The sequence below is a fragment of the Dryas octopetala genome, chromosome 4 (assembly GCF_963921425.1).
Source record: "Dryas octopetala chromosome 4, drDryOcto1.1, whole genome shotgun sequence".
NCBI lineage: Eukaryota > Viridiplantae > Streptophyta > Magnoliopsida > Rosales > Rosaceae > Dryas > Dryas octopetala.
The window spans coordinates 14,929,173-14,947,170 of NC_141369.1; the positions used below are offsets into that span (position 1 = coordinate 14,929,173).

The 17,998-nt window shown below is 35.9% G+C and overlaps 2 protein-coding genes across 2 annotated transcripts; one reads left to right on the top strand and one right to left on the bottom strand.

Annotated features, from left to right (window-relative positions):
* The first annotated feature begins 1,193 nt into the window (after nucleotides 1-1,193).
* Nucleotides 1,194-5,177, top strand: LOC147287180 (uncharacterized). Its single transcript, XM_086241887.1, has 4 exons — nucleotides 1,194-3,540; nucleotides 3,632-4,040; nucleotides 4,126-4,957; nucleotides 5,042-5,177. Exons 1-3 carry the CDS (start codon nucleotides 1,244-1,246, stop codon nucleotides 4,930-4,932), a joined length of 3,513 nt encoding a protein of 1,170 aa, XP_086098013.1. The 5' UTR covers nucleotides 1,194-1,243; the 3' UTR covers nucleotides 4,933-4,957; nucleotides 5,042-5,177.
* An 8,839-nt stretch (nucleotides 5,178-14,016) lies between these two features.
* Nucleotides 14,017-17,396, bottom strand: LOC147287181 (nuclear pore complex protein NUP50A-like). Its single transcript, XM_086242637.1, has 2 exons — nucleotides 17,236-17,396; nucleotides 14,017-15,750 (listed from the first exon to the last, which is right to left on the bottom strand). Exon 2 carries the CDS (start codon nucleotides 15,712-15,714, stop codon nucleotides 14,380-14,382), a length of 1,335 nt encoding a protein of 444 aa, XP_086098763.1. The 5' UTR covers nucleotides 15,715-15,750; nucleotides 17,236-17,396; the 3' UTR covers nucleotides 14,017-14,379.
* Between the last annotated feature and the right edge of the window lie 602 nt (nucleotides 17,397-17,998).

Sequence of the window (17,998 nt, forward strand, 5' to 3'; positions counted from 1 at the left end):
CCCCCCCCCCCCCGAGAAGCCGAAAGCAGCTCACCCCCCCTCCCCCCACTCGAAGCCGAAAGCACAGGTATTTGTTTTTGTTTTTTTTTTTTTTGAATTTATGGTATTTTGCTGGTATTTTCTGTTTTTTTTTGGGTATTTTCTGTTTTTTATGGTATTTTCTGTTTTTTATTGGTATTTTCTGTTTTTTATGGTATTTTCTGTTTTTTATGTTTTCTAATATTGTGGATTTTGTACTTGTTGTGGATTTTGCATAAATTGATTGTGAAATTTCTGATTTTAGTGGTAATTAGTTAATGTTGTGAGTTTTTTTAATTTAGTGGTTTGGTTGTGAAATCTGAATTTAGATTGATGTTGAGCCCATATTTGACAATGATTTATTTTTTTGGTGAAGGAAGGATAGTGTTGCATTTGTTGTGAAGGATAATTGCATTTTTGGTGAGGTATGTGTTTAATCTATCTTTTAGTTAAGTTTTTGTATGATTTAGTATTTAATGTTTCATATATAATTGTATTAAATTTTTGAGTGAATTAGTTTGTATGTTAAAATTAATTATAAAATTCATTAATTAATTTGTATGTTTTTATATGCTAAAATTTAATAGTTTGTTTGTATGCTTATATGTATATTGTTAAATTAATTATAATTTAGTTTGTATGTTACATTTAGTTTAGTTTTAATTGCAAAATTTTCGATGACGTAGTCCAGCACTCCTCGAGTACTGGGTGAGGTCATGTGGCACGAAGCGCTTGTGCGAAGTTATCAATCGATAACTTTGTACATTTAACTAGTCGTGCGAAGTTATCAGTGGATAACTTTGTACACTAAATTTCAATCGATACCTTAGACCCGTTCGAGAGTCTATTGGACGCGCGCATGGGCGCTTGGCGTGACTGCGCTCCAATATGATTCTTGAATTGTCCAAATTACCCATGGACAGTTTGGGAGTGCACAATTATGTGTTGTGGTTAGCGGTTCATGTGACGTGGTTTTGATCTGAGAAAATTTCGGCAACATCTCCTTATGTGTTCTTCGAGTGCATACTAGATATTTGTTTTAAATATCTACGTCGTGCACTTGGAGAACCATAGGGAGATGCTGCCGAAATTTTCCCAGATCAAAACCACGTCGTGTGAGCGTTGACCACGACACATATGTGCATTCTCGAATGGGATAGGGCCCTTACCGGAGGCATAAGGAGACGAAGAATGGTGACGCATCGTTTTCTAATTGTCGTGTAATATGGAAACAGGCATCATGGACCGACAGTGGATACGTAATACGAATCGTGTTAGTGATGAATATTTGTATGGGATCGAGTCATTTATCCAAGTTGCACAGGAACATGTCAATGCTCAGAATAATATAAGGTGTCCGTGCCGGAATTGTAACAACTCTTTATGGAAGACAGTGCGTGAAGTCAGAATTCATTTGGTGAGATTTGGGATGTCACACAACTATACGACATGGTATTATCATGGTGAACCGAGAGTTTATGCTTCGACGTCCTCGGAGACCCGAACAATTCTGCAGCCTACTGAATCTGTTGCTGATGATAATGACCAAGTGATGGGCATAATAAACGATGCTTATCCATATGCATCGCTAGATCACGAAGTCAGTCAGGATGATACAGAGAGCGATAATATGGATCAAGATGATGGGTTGCCCGAAGTCCAAAGAGAAGAGTTTGATAAGTACGAGAGATTGTTGAAACAAGCTCAGCGGGAATTGTACTCTGGTTGTGAAGAGTTCTCAGTGCTAACTGCTGTTGTGGAGTTAATGCATTGGAAAGTACTTAATCAACATTCGAATCGAAGTTATGATCAGTTGATGGGGATTTTGAAACGAATGCTTCCAAAGAACAATCATATACCTGAAACCCATTATCTTGCGAATAAGGTGTTGAAAGATCTCGGTTTGGGATATGAAAAGATTCATGCATGCAAGAATGATTGTGTATTGTTTTACAAAGAACACCAAGGGAAGGATAAATGCCCTGTGTGCAATGAACCGAGATATAAGAACAAGTCTGTAGAGAGAAAGAAACAGATTCCGCAAAAGGTGTTGCGTTATTTCCCACTTAAGCCAAGGTTGCAACGATTGTACATGTCGACACATACTGCAACTGACATGAGGTGGCACAAAGATAAGCGGGTTGAGGATGATGTGATGAGACATCCTGCAGACGGAAGCGCATGGAAAGAATTTGACAAGATATATCCGGATTTTGCAGCAGATGCACGAAATGTCAGATTAGGACTTGCTACTGATGGATTTAATCCATTCGGAAATATGAGCACATCTCACAGCACTTGGCCAGTGGTCGTGGTTCCTTATAATTTGCCTCCCTGGAAATGCATGAAAAAAAAATTCACAATTATGACGCTATTAATTCCAGGACCGCAATCCCCTGGCAAGGAGATCGATGTATATTTGCGGCCGTTGATTGATGAGCTGAAAGAATTGTGGCAAAATGGTGTGCCGACATATGATAAGTCCACCGAAACAATGTTTTCCTTGCGTGCGGCAGTCATGTGGACAATAAATGATTTCCCAGCTTATGGGAATTTATCAGGCTGGAGCACCAAGGGTTATATGGCATGTCCTACTTGTAATAAAGATATAACTTCCGCTTGGCATGGTGGTAAAGTATGTTATATGGGCCACCGAAGATGGTTGCCGGGGGATCATAAATGGCGTCACAGTAAGGAGGCCTTTGACGGAAAAAAGGAGATGGGCGTGAAACCTAAAGAATTATCTGGTGATGACATCTTGAGGCAGTTGAATAACTTAGAATTTGGCCGGATTGGTAAACATCCCTCTAACAAAGAACGAAATATGCCAAGGTCACCTGCACATCTAAATTGGACAAACAAGTCGATATTCTTCGAGTTGGAGTATTGGTCCAAGTTGAAAATCAGGCACAATCTCGATGTAATGCATATTGAGAAGAACGTGTGTGAAAGTTTGGTGGGGACAATCTTGGGCATTGAGGGAAAATCAAAGGACACAATTAAGGCTCGACAAGATTTGCAAGAAATGGGCATCAGGAAACATTTGTGGTTAACGAAGAAGGGTGATAAATTGATAAAGAAACATCCATTTTATACCATGAAGCCTGTGGACAAGAAAGAATTCTTAAAGTTTCTTGCATCGGTCAAATTTCCAGATGGATACGCGGCCAATATCTCTCGAAATGTGAAAATCGACTCTGGAAAAATTTTGGGCTTGAAAAGTCATGATTGTCATGTTTTATTGCAACGTCTGCTTCCGGTGGGTATTCGAAAGTTTTTGCCCGAAGATGTGGTTGAACCGATTGTTGGGTTGTCGAGGTTCTTTCAGCATATCTGTGCTAAGACGTTGCGCGTGTCGGACATGGCAAAATTGAAAGATGAGATTGTGTACATCCTATGCAAATTTGAACAAATATTTCCACCGGCCTTTTTTGATATAATGATTCATTTAATGATACATTTACCGCAAGAGGCAATTCTTGCTGGGCCGGTCAGTTATCGGTGGATGTACCCAATAGAAAGGTAACAATTTCTAAACTATTTCATTACTATTCTCCAAGTTCAGCTCTATGTTACTCATAAAATTTTTCTCACTATGTAATTACATTTGCAGAATGTTGGGTAATTACAAAAGGTACGTCCGAAATCGGGCACGCCCCGAAGGCTCCATAGCAGAGGCATACATTGCAAATGAATCCATCACGTACTGTGCAATGTACCTCAGCAGTGTTGAGACGTCATTCAATCGCCCCCAACGCAACGACGACGGCGGTGAAAAAAATGAGACACTTTCTGTCTTTTCTCAAATTACACGACCATTTGGCGAAGCCCCTAAATCAGCTGTTGAATTCTCGAAACACGATATGGAGGTGGCTCATTGGTTCATACTCAACAATTGCGAAGAAGTTGACTCTTTACGCATTGAGCATGAGGAACTAATGAAGCGCGACTATCCAAGATGGGACATGGAACGTGTACAGAAAAAGCATCGGGAATTGTTTCCTAAATGGTTTAAGGAACATGTAAGTGATTACTGACAATAATGATCAGTTCGTTCATGTGTTTGTAAATTTTTTGTAATATATTAATTCCATTGTCTTTTAACAGATGGAAAAGCTGACTGATGATAATTCGCCGTTATACAAGGAGTTAATGAGTTTGGCGAGTGGTATTCAATGGGTTGAAACGTTTTCCGGATGTAATGTGAATGGAGTCAAGTTTTTAACTGTAGAACGAGATGCCATCTTGAGCACTCAAAATAGCGGGGTTTGTGTAGAGAACTTGGACACTGGCACGGTTGATTTCTACGGCAAGCTGACGAGTGTACATCAAGTCTTGTACTCGCATCGCTTTCAAGTTGTGTTATTTAAGTGTGATTGGTTTAATACAGACCCGAATAGGAAAAACAGTATTAAACTCGATTACGACTTAATATCTGTGAATACAAACACTCGATGGTATGAGAATGATCCATTTATTCTTGCCACAATGGCAAAACCAGTATGTTATCTGGATGACCCTAAGGCGGGTGTGGGTTGGAAAGTAGCTCAGATGATTCAGAATCGAAATATATGGGATATTCCAGAAAAAGAAAATCAGGATGACGTGGCCTATCAAGAGGATTCATCTTCGACCATACCTAATCCATACAACAATGATGTTATCATACAACAAGTCGAGATACATGACGTTCCTCCAATTGAGATCGATGCCTTATCAATTGATCTTGGGCCACTTCCCCGAATTGATGTTAATGATTTCATCGATGATGATGATGATGATGATGATGATGATGATGATGATGAAGATGATGAAGATGAAGATGAAGATGAAGATGAATATGAAGATGATGATGTTGATGGTATCGATGATGATGATGATGAAATGAGTATTTCTAGTGGTGATTCAGATTAGTAATTGATAATGGTGATTCATATTAGTAAGTGATAATGATGATTCAGATTAGTAAGTTATTACTTTAGTTTTCTTTTTTACTAACATAAATATTTATTGAATTGTGCAGATGAGTTTGATCTCGAACAGGGGTGGATCTCGGAGGTCCACTTTAGCATCTATGTCCGCCCCTGCAGCCCAGCCCGCCCCTGCAGCCCAGCCCGACCTCATAGCCCAGGGCGACTCGACCCCGGCGATAGCCCCAGATTTCTCATCTAGTACTGGGTCTGGGATTCAGTCGGCACGGAGGGCCCGACGGGGTCACCGTTATGGTGCATATGATAATGTTGCATCATCCACTCGTACTGCCTCATCATCAGAGAGTAAGAAAAATGTTTTCACATCACTTGTGTTTATGTTTAATTTTATTTAGATGTTATAACATTACTGTGAAATTAATATGTTATATTTGCTTTTCTAGGTACCAAAACCACGAGGGGGATAAGTAGAGGGTTGAAGGCGTCGCGAATCACTCGCACGACGAACGAGAGGATTCGAATCGTTATTGAGCAAGGTCACCTACGACCGAGCAAGGAGGTCCATAGTACTTTCGCTTCCTTTGTCGGATCGATTATCCGTGGTGAATGCCCCATGCTTTTCCCCAGTTGGGAAAAGGTTGATGACGCCATCAAGAGGAGCATTATGGGCTCCATTTCTGTGAGTATATTTCGATTAATATAAAATGATTAATTTGATCATTCCTAACAATTTGATAATTGCATTTTTTTCAGGTAAACTATGACATTCGGATGGAGGATCCGGATGTAGCTAGGTATATGGAGAAGTTATTGAGAAAAGTGTACGCCCAATGGAAGCACGAGCTGCACAAAGAATATAACATGTTTGGATCGGCAGATGAGGCATTGGCCAGCCCTCCTTCGGAGATGGCAGCTCGGCTTGATCAGTGGCAGTGGTTGTGCACTGATTTTCAGAGTCCGGAATTTTTGGTATGTTATATCATTTTAAGACTTCACAATTATTTTTTCTTATGTTATTCCTTTATTGTGTATACACTAATATGTGCATTTCCAATTTGCTTCATATTTAACAGAGGAAGTCGAATGCCAATCTTCAGAACCGGAAAGCGCCCGCAAGGATTGATCATCATGGTGGTTCCATGCCCTTCTCATACCGGGTGGAGTCATATCGTCAGGTGCGCTATTATTTAATTTAATATATATATATTCCTTAGTATTGTTTGAGTTTTTGTCAACATTACATTCTTTTTCAGGCTGGTTCGCAATTTCCGGAGGTCGACAACTACGGGGATGTTTATGCCCGACCCGGCAACGACAAGGGCAAGGCGAAGCACGTTAGTTTTTTATATTTTAGTTTTATTTCACAAATTTAAATTTTTGTATTTGATTTCTTAATTCCTAACTTGTGTATAATATTTTGAAGGCTGAGATGCTCGCCAAGAAGGCGAGTTATTTGGAGGAGGTGGCCAGCCAGTACCCTCCGGACACTCCGTTGGAGACGATCTCAGTCCCCGATCCCGATGCCGGTCTTCGTATTATGACGGAGACACTGGGTGTTAGGCGTGGTAGGGAGATACGCGGAATGGGAGCGGGTCGGGTTCGTGATCTCAGCGCCGGGTCTTCATCTCAGCCATCTGCAGATATAGTCAACCTGACCACTGAAGTGCAGTTGTTGAAGGGTCAGCTAGAAGAATCGAGAGCGGCATATGCGGAGCAGACGAGTAAGGTGCAGCAGATGCAGCAGATGTTTGGCCAGTTGGCCAGGATTGTACCTGGGTTTGTGCTGCCGCCCAACATCGACCAGTGCATGCCAGACTCCTCCACCAGTGTCGATGATGCTACTGACCTAGGGGGCCATTAGTTATTTGTATGTATGTATTAATTAAATTGTTGTATGTATTAATTAAATTGTTTCTACTTTGTATGGATATTTTGGATATATATAAATTTATTAATTTTGTTTTATATAATTTTTGAATTTTTTTTAATATTAAATTCATATATATAATTTAAATAAAAATTTTTTTTTTAAATAAAATACGTTTGGGCGACGGACAAATTTCGTCGCCCAAAGATGGTTTGGGCGACGAACACCTTATTCGTCGCCCAAAGCATGTTTGGGCGACGAAATTTTTCCGTCGCCCAAACCATTTTTGGGCGACGAATAAGGTGTTCGTCGCCCAAACCCTATTTGGGTGACGAAATTTGTTCGTCGCCCAAAGCACGTTCCAGCGAGGAAATTAGCTTTTCCTCTCCCAAATCTTGTTTAGGCGACGGATAATTTCGTCGCCCAAACATACTTTGGGCGACGAATAAGTGGGTTCGTCGCCCAAACCGTCTTTGGGCGACGAAATTTGTCCGTCGCCTAAACATTCTTTGGGCGACGAATTTTATGTTTTGGGAGACAAAAAAAATTCGTCGCCCCCTGGTGTCTTTGGGCGACGAAATTTATGGATTCGTCGCCCAAACTCTTGGGCGAAGAATTGCTCGACGAACCAGTTTCGTCGCCCAAACGTTTGGGCGACGAAACTCAACTTTGGGCGACGAATTCCGTTCCTCTCCCAAACCCTTTTTTCTTGTAGTGAGATAACACCCGAAAAATTCTTGAGTAGGGCTGTCTGACCATGTATATAGTACAACTATCCTATACTACGACGCTATGTGTACTGTTTATTTTAAAAAATAGAAAAAAACAATTTTTATCCTTGTGTTTTGTATGGTTTGCAATTTAAGGACATATATTTATAACCAATATGAACAAAAAATCATGTATGTAACCTTTAACTTGGTTTCTAAACAAAAATTGAAATTTTGAGTTTATTAAAATTGTCCTTATATTGCAAAAAACATGAAACACAAGGACCAAATATGGAGTTTTGAAACCAAAGGGTCCAAATATGTTTTCAAGGTAAAATACAGGGACTAAAAATGTTTTTTTTTTTTTCCTTTTAAAAATTATAAACTTTACTTGAAATAAGCATACATGTGAATATATGATTGGAGGTCTTACAAGACAAGTGGCACACTGTCCTACAGAAGAATCTCATAACCCCTCTTTGTGAATATGAAAATGCTATCCACCTTCTCTAATTTAACTTCTCTATCGATCTTTTCCTTTATTATTCTCATTTTATAATGTAAATTAATAATCGAAACTATTCATTTTTTAGATCTAACTATTAAGATCCTTAAACAAAAAATCAACCAAATCGGAAATCATTTGGTTATGTAATCGTGATCAAATAAACAAACGATTTTTATAACAATTTGATTCATATATTGTTTGTTTATTTGATAACAATTATATGACCAAACGATTTCCAATTTAGTTGATTTTTTGCATTAAATGATCTTCAAATAATTATCTAAAAATTGAACGATTTCGATCTTGAAAATACATTGTAGAATGAGAATAATAAAAGAGAAGGTCGGTGGAGAAGGTGGATAGCATTCCTCAATAAATATAAAAACAATTTGGTTTGAGCTTGACACAAATTGCATATCTTAATCTTTGATCTAGTTATCCTCTCGTGAAGGAAGGGAAGCTAATTTCATTGTGCAAGTGTGAATTAATACTAAATTTATTACAAGCCAAATCATGAGTTGAAATGTTATGATACCACATACAACACCGTTTTTCATACCCATAAACAGCTACAATTACTTTTTACTTTTAGTATTAAAAATTAGATTGGCTCAGCCCTAAATATGTTTGGTCCAAACCATGTCTGATGTGAGGGCCTTGAGAATTTAGGTTGGGCTCGAGTCCTGCCCATAGACCAAGAATCTTAGAGGCCAGAAGTGGTGGGCCATTGAATAATGCCTAATTAGGCCTAATGAAAACTTTAAATAAATGATAAAATATTACCAAATTTGCAAGTATAGACTATAGAGACTACCTTGAACACATGACTATTAGTAATAACAAAAACAAAACCAATAAGCCACAATTTTTTATTTCTGAATAATTAGAAATATAACGAGCCTACCTAAAAAATAAAAACAAAAGATATATAACGAGCCTAAGCTCTACCCTATGCACATTCGAATTGACCGGGTCGTCCACAATGATCGGTAGTCCGAACTAGCTAGGCTGGCCCATGGTCCAAAAGATATACCCACAAATTCAATTGCTTTTTGAATTGAAGTGTTAATTGCTAAATTAATTTAATAGATAATTCATAACATAAGTAGGTCATACCATACCTCTATTAGAGAGAGATTGTATCAAAATGTGGACACCTAACATTATTGTTAATACTATAATTGAATTTTGCTTAAAGGGTTTTTTTTTTTTTTTTTAGGTAACAATAGTTTAAAGTTGTTTATTTTTCTTTTAGGACATGATAAATGCACTCCAAAATTATTCTTTCACACTCTCTTTAGTGAGTGGTTATTTTTTGAACACTTCCTAATTTAAGGGGAGGGGAATCCCTATTATTAGCACTTAGCTCAACTAGAAAACGGTGTAAAAGTTGAGTCATTTTGCTAAAATTTTCTTTTTTAAAAAATGCAAATAACAATTTCCTTGTTTTTCATTAATCATCAATAATTATCGTTCATGAGATTTGATTTCAAAATTTTCTCCCACAAAGGGAGACTCGGTGCCACTATAAATTTAATTTGTTTAAAGCTATTTGCTTAAATGGAAGTAAGTGTCTTAACCTCATACTCTGATTCTTTCCCATCCTAATAACAATGAACCCTCAGCGGAAAAATGAAAATTGATATAGAAATAGAAACCAAACCAGATTTTAATTTTTCACCTAATCCATAACAATCACATATGGAATATCGTTTCAGGAAATCTAGCTAACTGCCATATTTAACAAAAGACAAATAATTAATTCCTATATCTTCATTAGTAAAACAAATTAATATACTTTCTGTTTTCTTTATATATTTGTACGGTAATAATTATTTACACGCCTGACAATATGAACTTTTGTTTGGCCAATGGCAATATGAACTTTTAATTTTCAGGATATGAAAATCCTAACAAGTCTAAGAGGGATTCTATTACAATTAATTATGGATATGTCATATTTGGTATTATCAATCTAGCTATAGATATATGTCACATGTACAATACCCACCTAGCCTATATAAACCCTAGCTTCTACACAGCATTCAGCACTCAGCATTCAGATATATATAGCTGGCTAGCTAGGTGTTTAATTGGTAGAAGAGAAAATGGAGGGGAAACAAATCAAGTCCATAGTGCTTTTTTGCTTTGTGTTGGGATTGCTCATAGGACAATCCACAGCTCAGTTCCAATTGTGCTATGGTGCTTGCTTCATCGCATGTATGGTCCAACCACCACACAACCTTCTCAAGTGTGGCTTTAGTTGCTTGAAAAAGTGCATCTTACCTGCTCCTTTAGACATGCAATCAAACCCTCATCACTTCTGCAAGCTTGGTTGTGCTACTTCTTTGTGCACCAATATCAGCACCGAATATAACCCAAGTAATTAAATCTCTCTCTCTCTCTCTCTCTCTCTCTCTCTCTCTCTCTCTCTCTCTCTCTCTCTCTCTATTATTATTTTTTTTTGTCTCTCTTTCTATGTTTGGTGCTTAATTTTGTGTGTATGTATTAGACTCACCTTGTTTTTTTTGGCTCTTTTTTAGATGAAGAAAAGGTGAAAACTTGTGTGGATTCTTGCACTGGGTCTTGCGCCAATGTTTATGCATTAACAAAGAACTAAGTGTTTGATTTGATAATTAATTGCAACTGAATAAAACCAATTGATTTTATTTTTATGAGCTTGTGGTTGTACCTTTCAAGCAAGATTAATATATACAATTTATGTTGCGAGTCTGTGCTCTATGATGGTGATGTTAGTAATTCCATGTGTTGAAAATATATTGGTTTTTTTTTTACACATTAGCAATGTCATTATGTGGATCCGATACACTTAATAATTTCTTCAAATAAAACTACAAAATATGCATTATAAGACAATTATAGACTTTCCATATGAAAGATAGAAAATTCAAAAAATCAATGCTCTATTTTATTTCACAAAAGTATTATTCGGTCTTAATTATGCTTTTTCTTTATGTCAGGCAGACTATTCCTTAAATCTCTTTATTTGGCCTTTTTTGCAAATGAGCCAATATTTTTTTTGGCATTGTTGTTTAAAAGTTGTCATTGTATGTAAATTTCTAAGGATAGACTCGATGAATTGTAACTAAAAAATGAAAAATCAATTAGAATTGTGATTTCAAATAGGTGGGGGAATGCCAGAGCAGGAAGACACCTAAAGCCAAAACCTAATGAAAGCCATGAACTTAATTGAGAGTATAAACACCATAACATGCACAAAGCCAATTCACCAATCCCGATCAGACAGCCTATGTATCCCACATTCCCACGTCCCAACAAACAACTAGCTCCGGTTCAAATTTATCCCACGTCTCAACAATCAACTATGTATCCCACGTCCTCAACTCGATCTTCACAAATCATTATACATATTATATGTATTTTATAAATAAAGAATGATATCCACCTTTTTTTTTTATTATTCTCATTCGACAATGTATTTTCATAAGTTTTTTTTTTTTTCATATTTATTACATAAACTTTGACATTTGTCTTAATGTGGTACTTAAACTTTTATTTGTCCCAATTGAGTACCTAAACTTTTATTTTGTGTCTAATGGTACCAAAATGAATTTTTGTTAAAATTGTCAACAAAAATTAGGGGCAAGATGATCACTTCAAAAAAATTATATTTTAATTATAATTTTTTGTTTTTTTTTTGTTTGTTGTGTTTTGTTTTTATAATTTTAAACATATAAAGAAAATAATTAAAATATAATTTGTTTTAGTGACTATATTACCCCTAACTTTTGTTGACAATTTTAACATAAATTCATTTCGGTACCTATTAGATACAAAATAAAAGTTTAGGTACTCAATTGGGACACATAAAAGTTTATATACCACATTAAGACAATGGTCAAAGTTTAGGTACCGAATATGAGAAAAAAAAAAAACTCATTTTCATAATTAGAACTGTTCATCTTTTAGATAATTATTTAAAAATTATTTCTGTAAAAAATCAACTAAATCAGAAATCATTTGATTATATAATCGTTCAAAATAAACTAATGAAGACTCAAATTGATACCAAAACCGTTTGTATATTTGATCATATTTACATAACCAAACGATTTCTGATTTGGTTGATTTTTTGCAGAGATGATCTTCATAGTTAGATCTAAAAAATAAACTATTTCGATCATAAATTTACAATGCATAATTAAATAATAAAGGAGAAAGTCAGTTGAAAAAGTGCTTTTATAATTAAGATCTCTTACCAAACTGAGGTGTTAATCAAATCAATGTAATAAATTATGAATAAAGTTAATTTATAATGCTAAATGAGGAACCAAATTTCAGTTATAAATTTGAATATTCCTCAATGTCATAATTAAATTTTACTAAACCTTGATAGCTTCTTTTTTTTTTTTTTTTTTTTCTTTTTATCAGATGAGATCGAATTTATAATCTAGAATAATGCTATTTGAACCAAATTAAGTGACCAAATAGCATTACTCCATAATCTATGCTATGCATAATTTCAATTATGCTCTAGAATAATAGAGTTTAATCTTGATTGATTTGTATCTTTTACCCAATCCATCGACGGTCAAACAAGGAATAGCCTTGAATCCATCTGCCATATACGACAAATGAAAAATGACCTCTTAGTCATTAGCTAGACAAAATATTGGTATCTATCTTCTTCATTAGAAATCCTAAATATGATTTATAAGGGAACTGAATCACGTACCATAAACATAAACATTACCATTAATTGTAGTATTCTGTATTCCCAATGGAGGAAGATTTTCTTATAATGTTGTGCCATATTCGAAGTTTCAGTTAGAGTACTTATCAATCTAATTATGCCCATACATACCCACGTACCTATATAAATCCTTCTATGAGAGTGGGAGGCTTGCCAATTAGCATTCAGTTATATAGATAGGCTTATAGCTAATAATGTGTTTGGAAGAAGAGAAATGGAAAGGAAAATTGTTAGGTCTTTAGTGGTGGTTTGTAAGGTGTTGGGGTTGCTCAATGCTCATAGGGACTCGAGGCATTGAGGGTTGGGATTCGAGGAAAGGAGTTCGGGTCCAAAGCTCGGGGTATGGGTTCAAGTGAATATTCTAACTGAAATGGATACTTATCACTTCTAATTGAGCATTGCTCATTCTATTGTCTTAGAGGAATGAGAATGCTTATTACATTTAGCCAACCAAGAAAGTTTTAGAGGAATAAGGAAACTCATTTCACACTATATTAGGTAATCTTTCTATTAAAAAAACTATATGCATGGGTGAAACTAAACGATCGATCATTTCAATATTTCATAGGAAAGCTCATCATTCTAGTCAGAAGACTCAGAACGACAAATCTCAAAAGGTTTATTTCCCTCCATATCAACCAACTTTAGTTGAAAACTAAATAGGAAATAAAAAACCAAAACAATACCAATCTTCTTCCAAATCATTCATTTTCCTTATTTTTTTTTTTTAAAAATCTCCATATAAAAGAATAAGCATCATTCTTCCTTTATTTTCCTTACTATGTTTCCCTTTTTTATTGGTAAGATGGGGCTGAAGCCCAAAAACAAAAGACAAAACAAGGGACAACCCCGGGCAAGGACAAACCAAAACTATCATTGGGTTTATCTTGCAAGATAAATACAGCACCTAAAGGAAATTCTGAAAATTAATCAAATTGCACCTATTGCACACGAGACCATTTTCCAAGACCAAATGAACAGCTAGAAGTCTTCACCACCGTCTATAAAAGTACCATTCTTTTATAGTACCCCAAAGCCAAAGGATTGAAATATATACTAGCAAGATAAGAATATAAATCAAGCACACAAAGAAGAAAGATGTCATGAAATGAGGTTATGATGCAAATGGTGGATTTCTCATTTCATTTCATTTCCATGAGGGCAATGTAAGGCAGTCTACATCAGATTGCGTCCATTACCACCTCAATCGTTTTCACTTTCCAGATAATTCTCCAAAGAGACAAGTGGCTAATAAAATGATTAATCTAAGCAAGAAAATTTTTACTATCTGACACAACAGTTCAATATATTATCTATTGCAGATGAAGGGGCCAACTATAAAACTGTGTCATGCATTCAACATCCCAAAAGCTTAATGCAGTCTAAACCTAAGATTTAACCAGAATGAAGTTAACATTGGTCTTTCAAAGACTAGACTGACATTAAACTACAACAAAATGGACAGGACTCTATAACTCTGCTACAAAAGGGCTTAGGAATTGCCGAACTCTAAAACAACTTTGTTTTCTTCCCAAAAGGGAAAAGGACAGCAACTAGACAAACTCGTGACAGGAAAATAGAACTCACTGAGCATTGGCATTGGCCTCCTTTTAATCATCAGAAGCCTTGGGGGAATTTTCAGGAGTCTTCATAGCCGCAGGCGTCTTACCTTTATGTGCTGTAACAGCAGTGCGAAATTCCTCAACTATAGAACCATCCTTGAACTTCAAAGCAAAGGTGGAAAGCCCATCCTTCTTTTCATCGATACTATTCATGCAGGCAAATGTTACACCTTTCTTCTCCATATTTGTGAGCTTCATATCTGGGTAAAGACTTGCATTCAAAATTAACTTCCTAATTCCCTTGAGTCTCATAACAAGTCTGGCTCTTTCAGTCCCAGATTCAGATACATTAACCTTCAGATCTCCCTTTCCACGTTCTTTCCAGCCTCCATCAATAAATTCAAATAGCGCAGCATCAGCAGTGAAAACTGCTTTTTCATTTTCTTCGCCAGTCTCAACTGAAACCTCTTGCATTGAAGGGAAACCACTACCTTCACTCTTAGGTACAATTGACGCCCCTGATGTGCCAAAAAGTGAAGAATGTCCATTAATAGAGAGACCAAGACCAGAAGGCTGATCACTTTTAGATGCAAAAAGTGAACCAGAGCCAGTACCCAATGAGGAGCCATCCTTTGACATAAGCCCAAAAGAAAAAGTGGAAGAAGAAAACCCAGTTCCAGAAAGATTTGTGAAGGCATTTTGGCTACTCGAAAGCTGTTGGAATGAGCTCAAAGGGGTACCTTCCGTATTTGGTTCTAAATTTTCGATTTTGTTATCTTTCTCATCTATATTTTCAGTCTTTTCCTCATTCTTGGTCTCACCTTCATTTTGGGTCTTATCTTCTCCCACAGTTGGTTCATTTTCAATCTTTCCTTGATTCTCGGTCTGACCCTCATTTTCAGTCTTTTCCTGATTCTCGGTCTGACCCTCATTCTCAATCTTATCTTCTCCCACAGCTGGTTCATGTACCCCCCCAGCTTTATTTGCCTCACTGGAAACCTCGTCGTTCACCTTATCTGCAACAGATTCAGCCCCAGCCTGATCAATCTTGCTTTCTGACTGCTTATTATCCTCGTCTGAAACTCTTATTTCATTGGCAGGTTGTGCATCAGCGGTAGCTGCGGCAGGGATTGCACTGGCTTCTGTTGGAGGAACCAAACGTATCCCAGCAAAAGGATTGGAAGAGGGACCAGAAGTTGACTGAGGGCGACGAACCTTAACAATTCTTCTGGTTGCCAGCACCTCCTCACTGGCCCTCTTGAAAGTTCCAGTCTCTTGTTCAGGAGCATCTTCCTCGTCATCAAGGCCTGGGTTATCCCGAGAGAGTTCCCTTCCAGCAGCACGCTTCTTAGAAGGTGGAAGGGCATTTTCCGCATCCCCCATTACAAATGAATCAAGAAAATAAATTTAAGCCAATATCTGCAAATCATCAGAAACAATTCTTTTTCTCACAGAGCCAAACAAAGATATTAAACTAATAAATTATTTCATTTCAAGCGCAGAGAGAAAGTAAAAAGGTAAATCTATTGGAAGTATAAACATCATTGATTAACCCAGCCAAGAATTGCAATACGCCATGTGTACTCAAAGAAAACATAATAAATAATCTTAACTATGATAAATGAATGAAAAAGTTCCCTAGTTTCTGTTTCTACCTGTTAAATAAATGAAGAAATCATTTAAAAGAAGGAAAGGAGCAGAAAAATAAAAAATTACATCAATTATTAGGTTGCTATTAGTCCTAAGTAACAAATAAAGGTGAGTTACATATCATGTCACCTAAACAGTCAACAACATTTGTATTACGGTGCACTAGAACCCTTTAGCTGAGAATTCCACCCAGCGCAAAAGAAATTCTTAACGGCACTAGAGAGCTCCTTACAACTCTGATATAACACTATATAAGTTTATTTATGTAAATTCAATAAAGGAGAAGCTGATTTTTCTTATTTGCATTTACAAACAAAATGATTACAAAACAATAAATTTTCTTATACAAAACTGTTTGACACATACAGACACACAACACAAGAAACAAATTTCCAAGATCATATCTGGCCCAGAAACATAAATTAAAAACCCTAGAAATGTTTACAACCCTACAACTTTTAAAGCAATCAAGGAAATTTAACCCCCACACTAAGTATTTTTGCAATATCCAAAATAATAAAAAGAAAAGAATAAAGCAAAAGAAAACCATCTTGGATATAAGTGAAAGATGACTATGGATACCTAAAGAGACCAACCCCGCAAGTGAAATCTTGGAATATGAAATCTAAAAACAAATGAAGCTAATAAATAAATAAAAAATGAAAAAAAAAAAAAAAAAGTTGAGAGAATGCTAATAAAAGAACATCTAATGCTTCATTTAACTGATCGGAAAAGAAACTATGACAAAAAAAAAAATTAATTTTAGAACTAATTAATTATTTGGGTCGTTCCCAAAAAAAGAAAAATCTTCGAAACCCTAAGTTCCATAGCACAGTTGAGTATGTTTCCAAACTCCATGAAACTAAAACTAGTACTAAAACTTGTCTTTTACTGTTTTTCAGATTCTTTCATTTTTCAGCAATTTCCTCGGAGACCAAACAAAGGGTTAACAGCTAAAACCCTACTTTCTGAGCAAAGTCCAAGAAATATCATGAACTGGGTCATCAAGATTCAAAACGAAAATTCAAGCAAATCCACAAAAAACACAAGCAAACTAGCATAAAACATAACTACGGAAAATATAGAGAAGTTACATAACCCACAAAAAAAAAAAAAGTTAATTAGTTAATTAAATACCATAAAAATATGAAATAATATATGAAGCCCTATGTTTGTCAGTATCTGAATTCGAACTAAAATTAAATCTTAGAAAAAAAAAATTAATTAATTAAATGAGAATGGGCATGGACTTACTGAGAAGCAAAGAGAAGCAGACGCAGAAGCAGAGAGATCCCGTTTTTATATCTTAATTTTATTTCTTGTTTTCTTGGATTCGATTTTCTAAAATGTAATAGAGAGATTGCTTGGAAAAGATTTGGATATGGAAGAGTCTGAGGGTTTCTCTTCCTTTTTAATTGAGCTGCGAAGGGGCTTCAATGGTGCGTAGAGATGTTAAACGACATCGTTTACCGCGTTTGGTTTCATAGGAATTGCGTGTAATTTAGGTCGTTTTGCGACACGTGTTACTTTGGGTCGGGACGAAGTTCTTGGTCCGGAGTCCGGACCATTGAAATTGGGCCTCCATGGCCTGGAATCAGCATGCCCGCGATTTATTTTGGGTTGATTTTTATTTTTTTGTGGTCAGATATTTTGCTTGAACTAATTCAACAAACAAAACACTGACTCAAAAAGAAGTGTTCTGTCGAGTCATGTCGTGTTTTTTTTTTTTTTTAAGTCGGGTAGAATACCAACCGATTTGTATTGATAGTATTTATGTGGTGTCATTTTCATGTTCGTGTCTAATACTTGTCAACTCAAATTCAATCTATTTATTTAAACGTGACTAATGACTAAATACTAACTTAACATATTATAATCATGTTATGTTTGAATTAATTTATATATCTTGTGAACTAGAATCTTAAACGAAACTTCCTTTATTTTAAAATTAAAACTCACTTATAAAATTCAAACTACTTAATCATGATATTAACAAAAGTGTAAAAGAATATTTTTA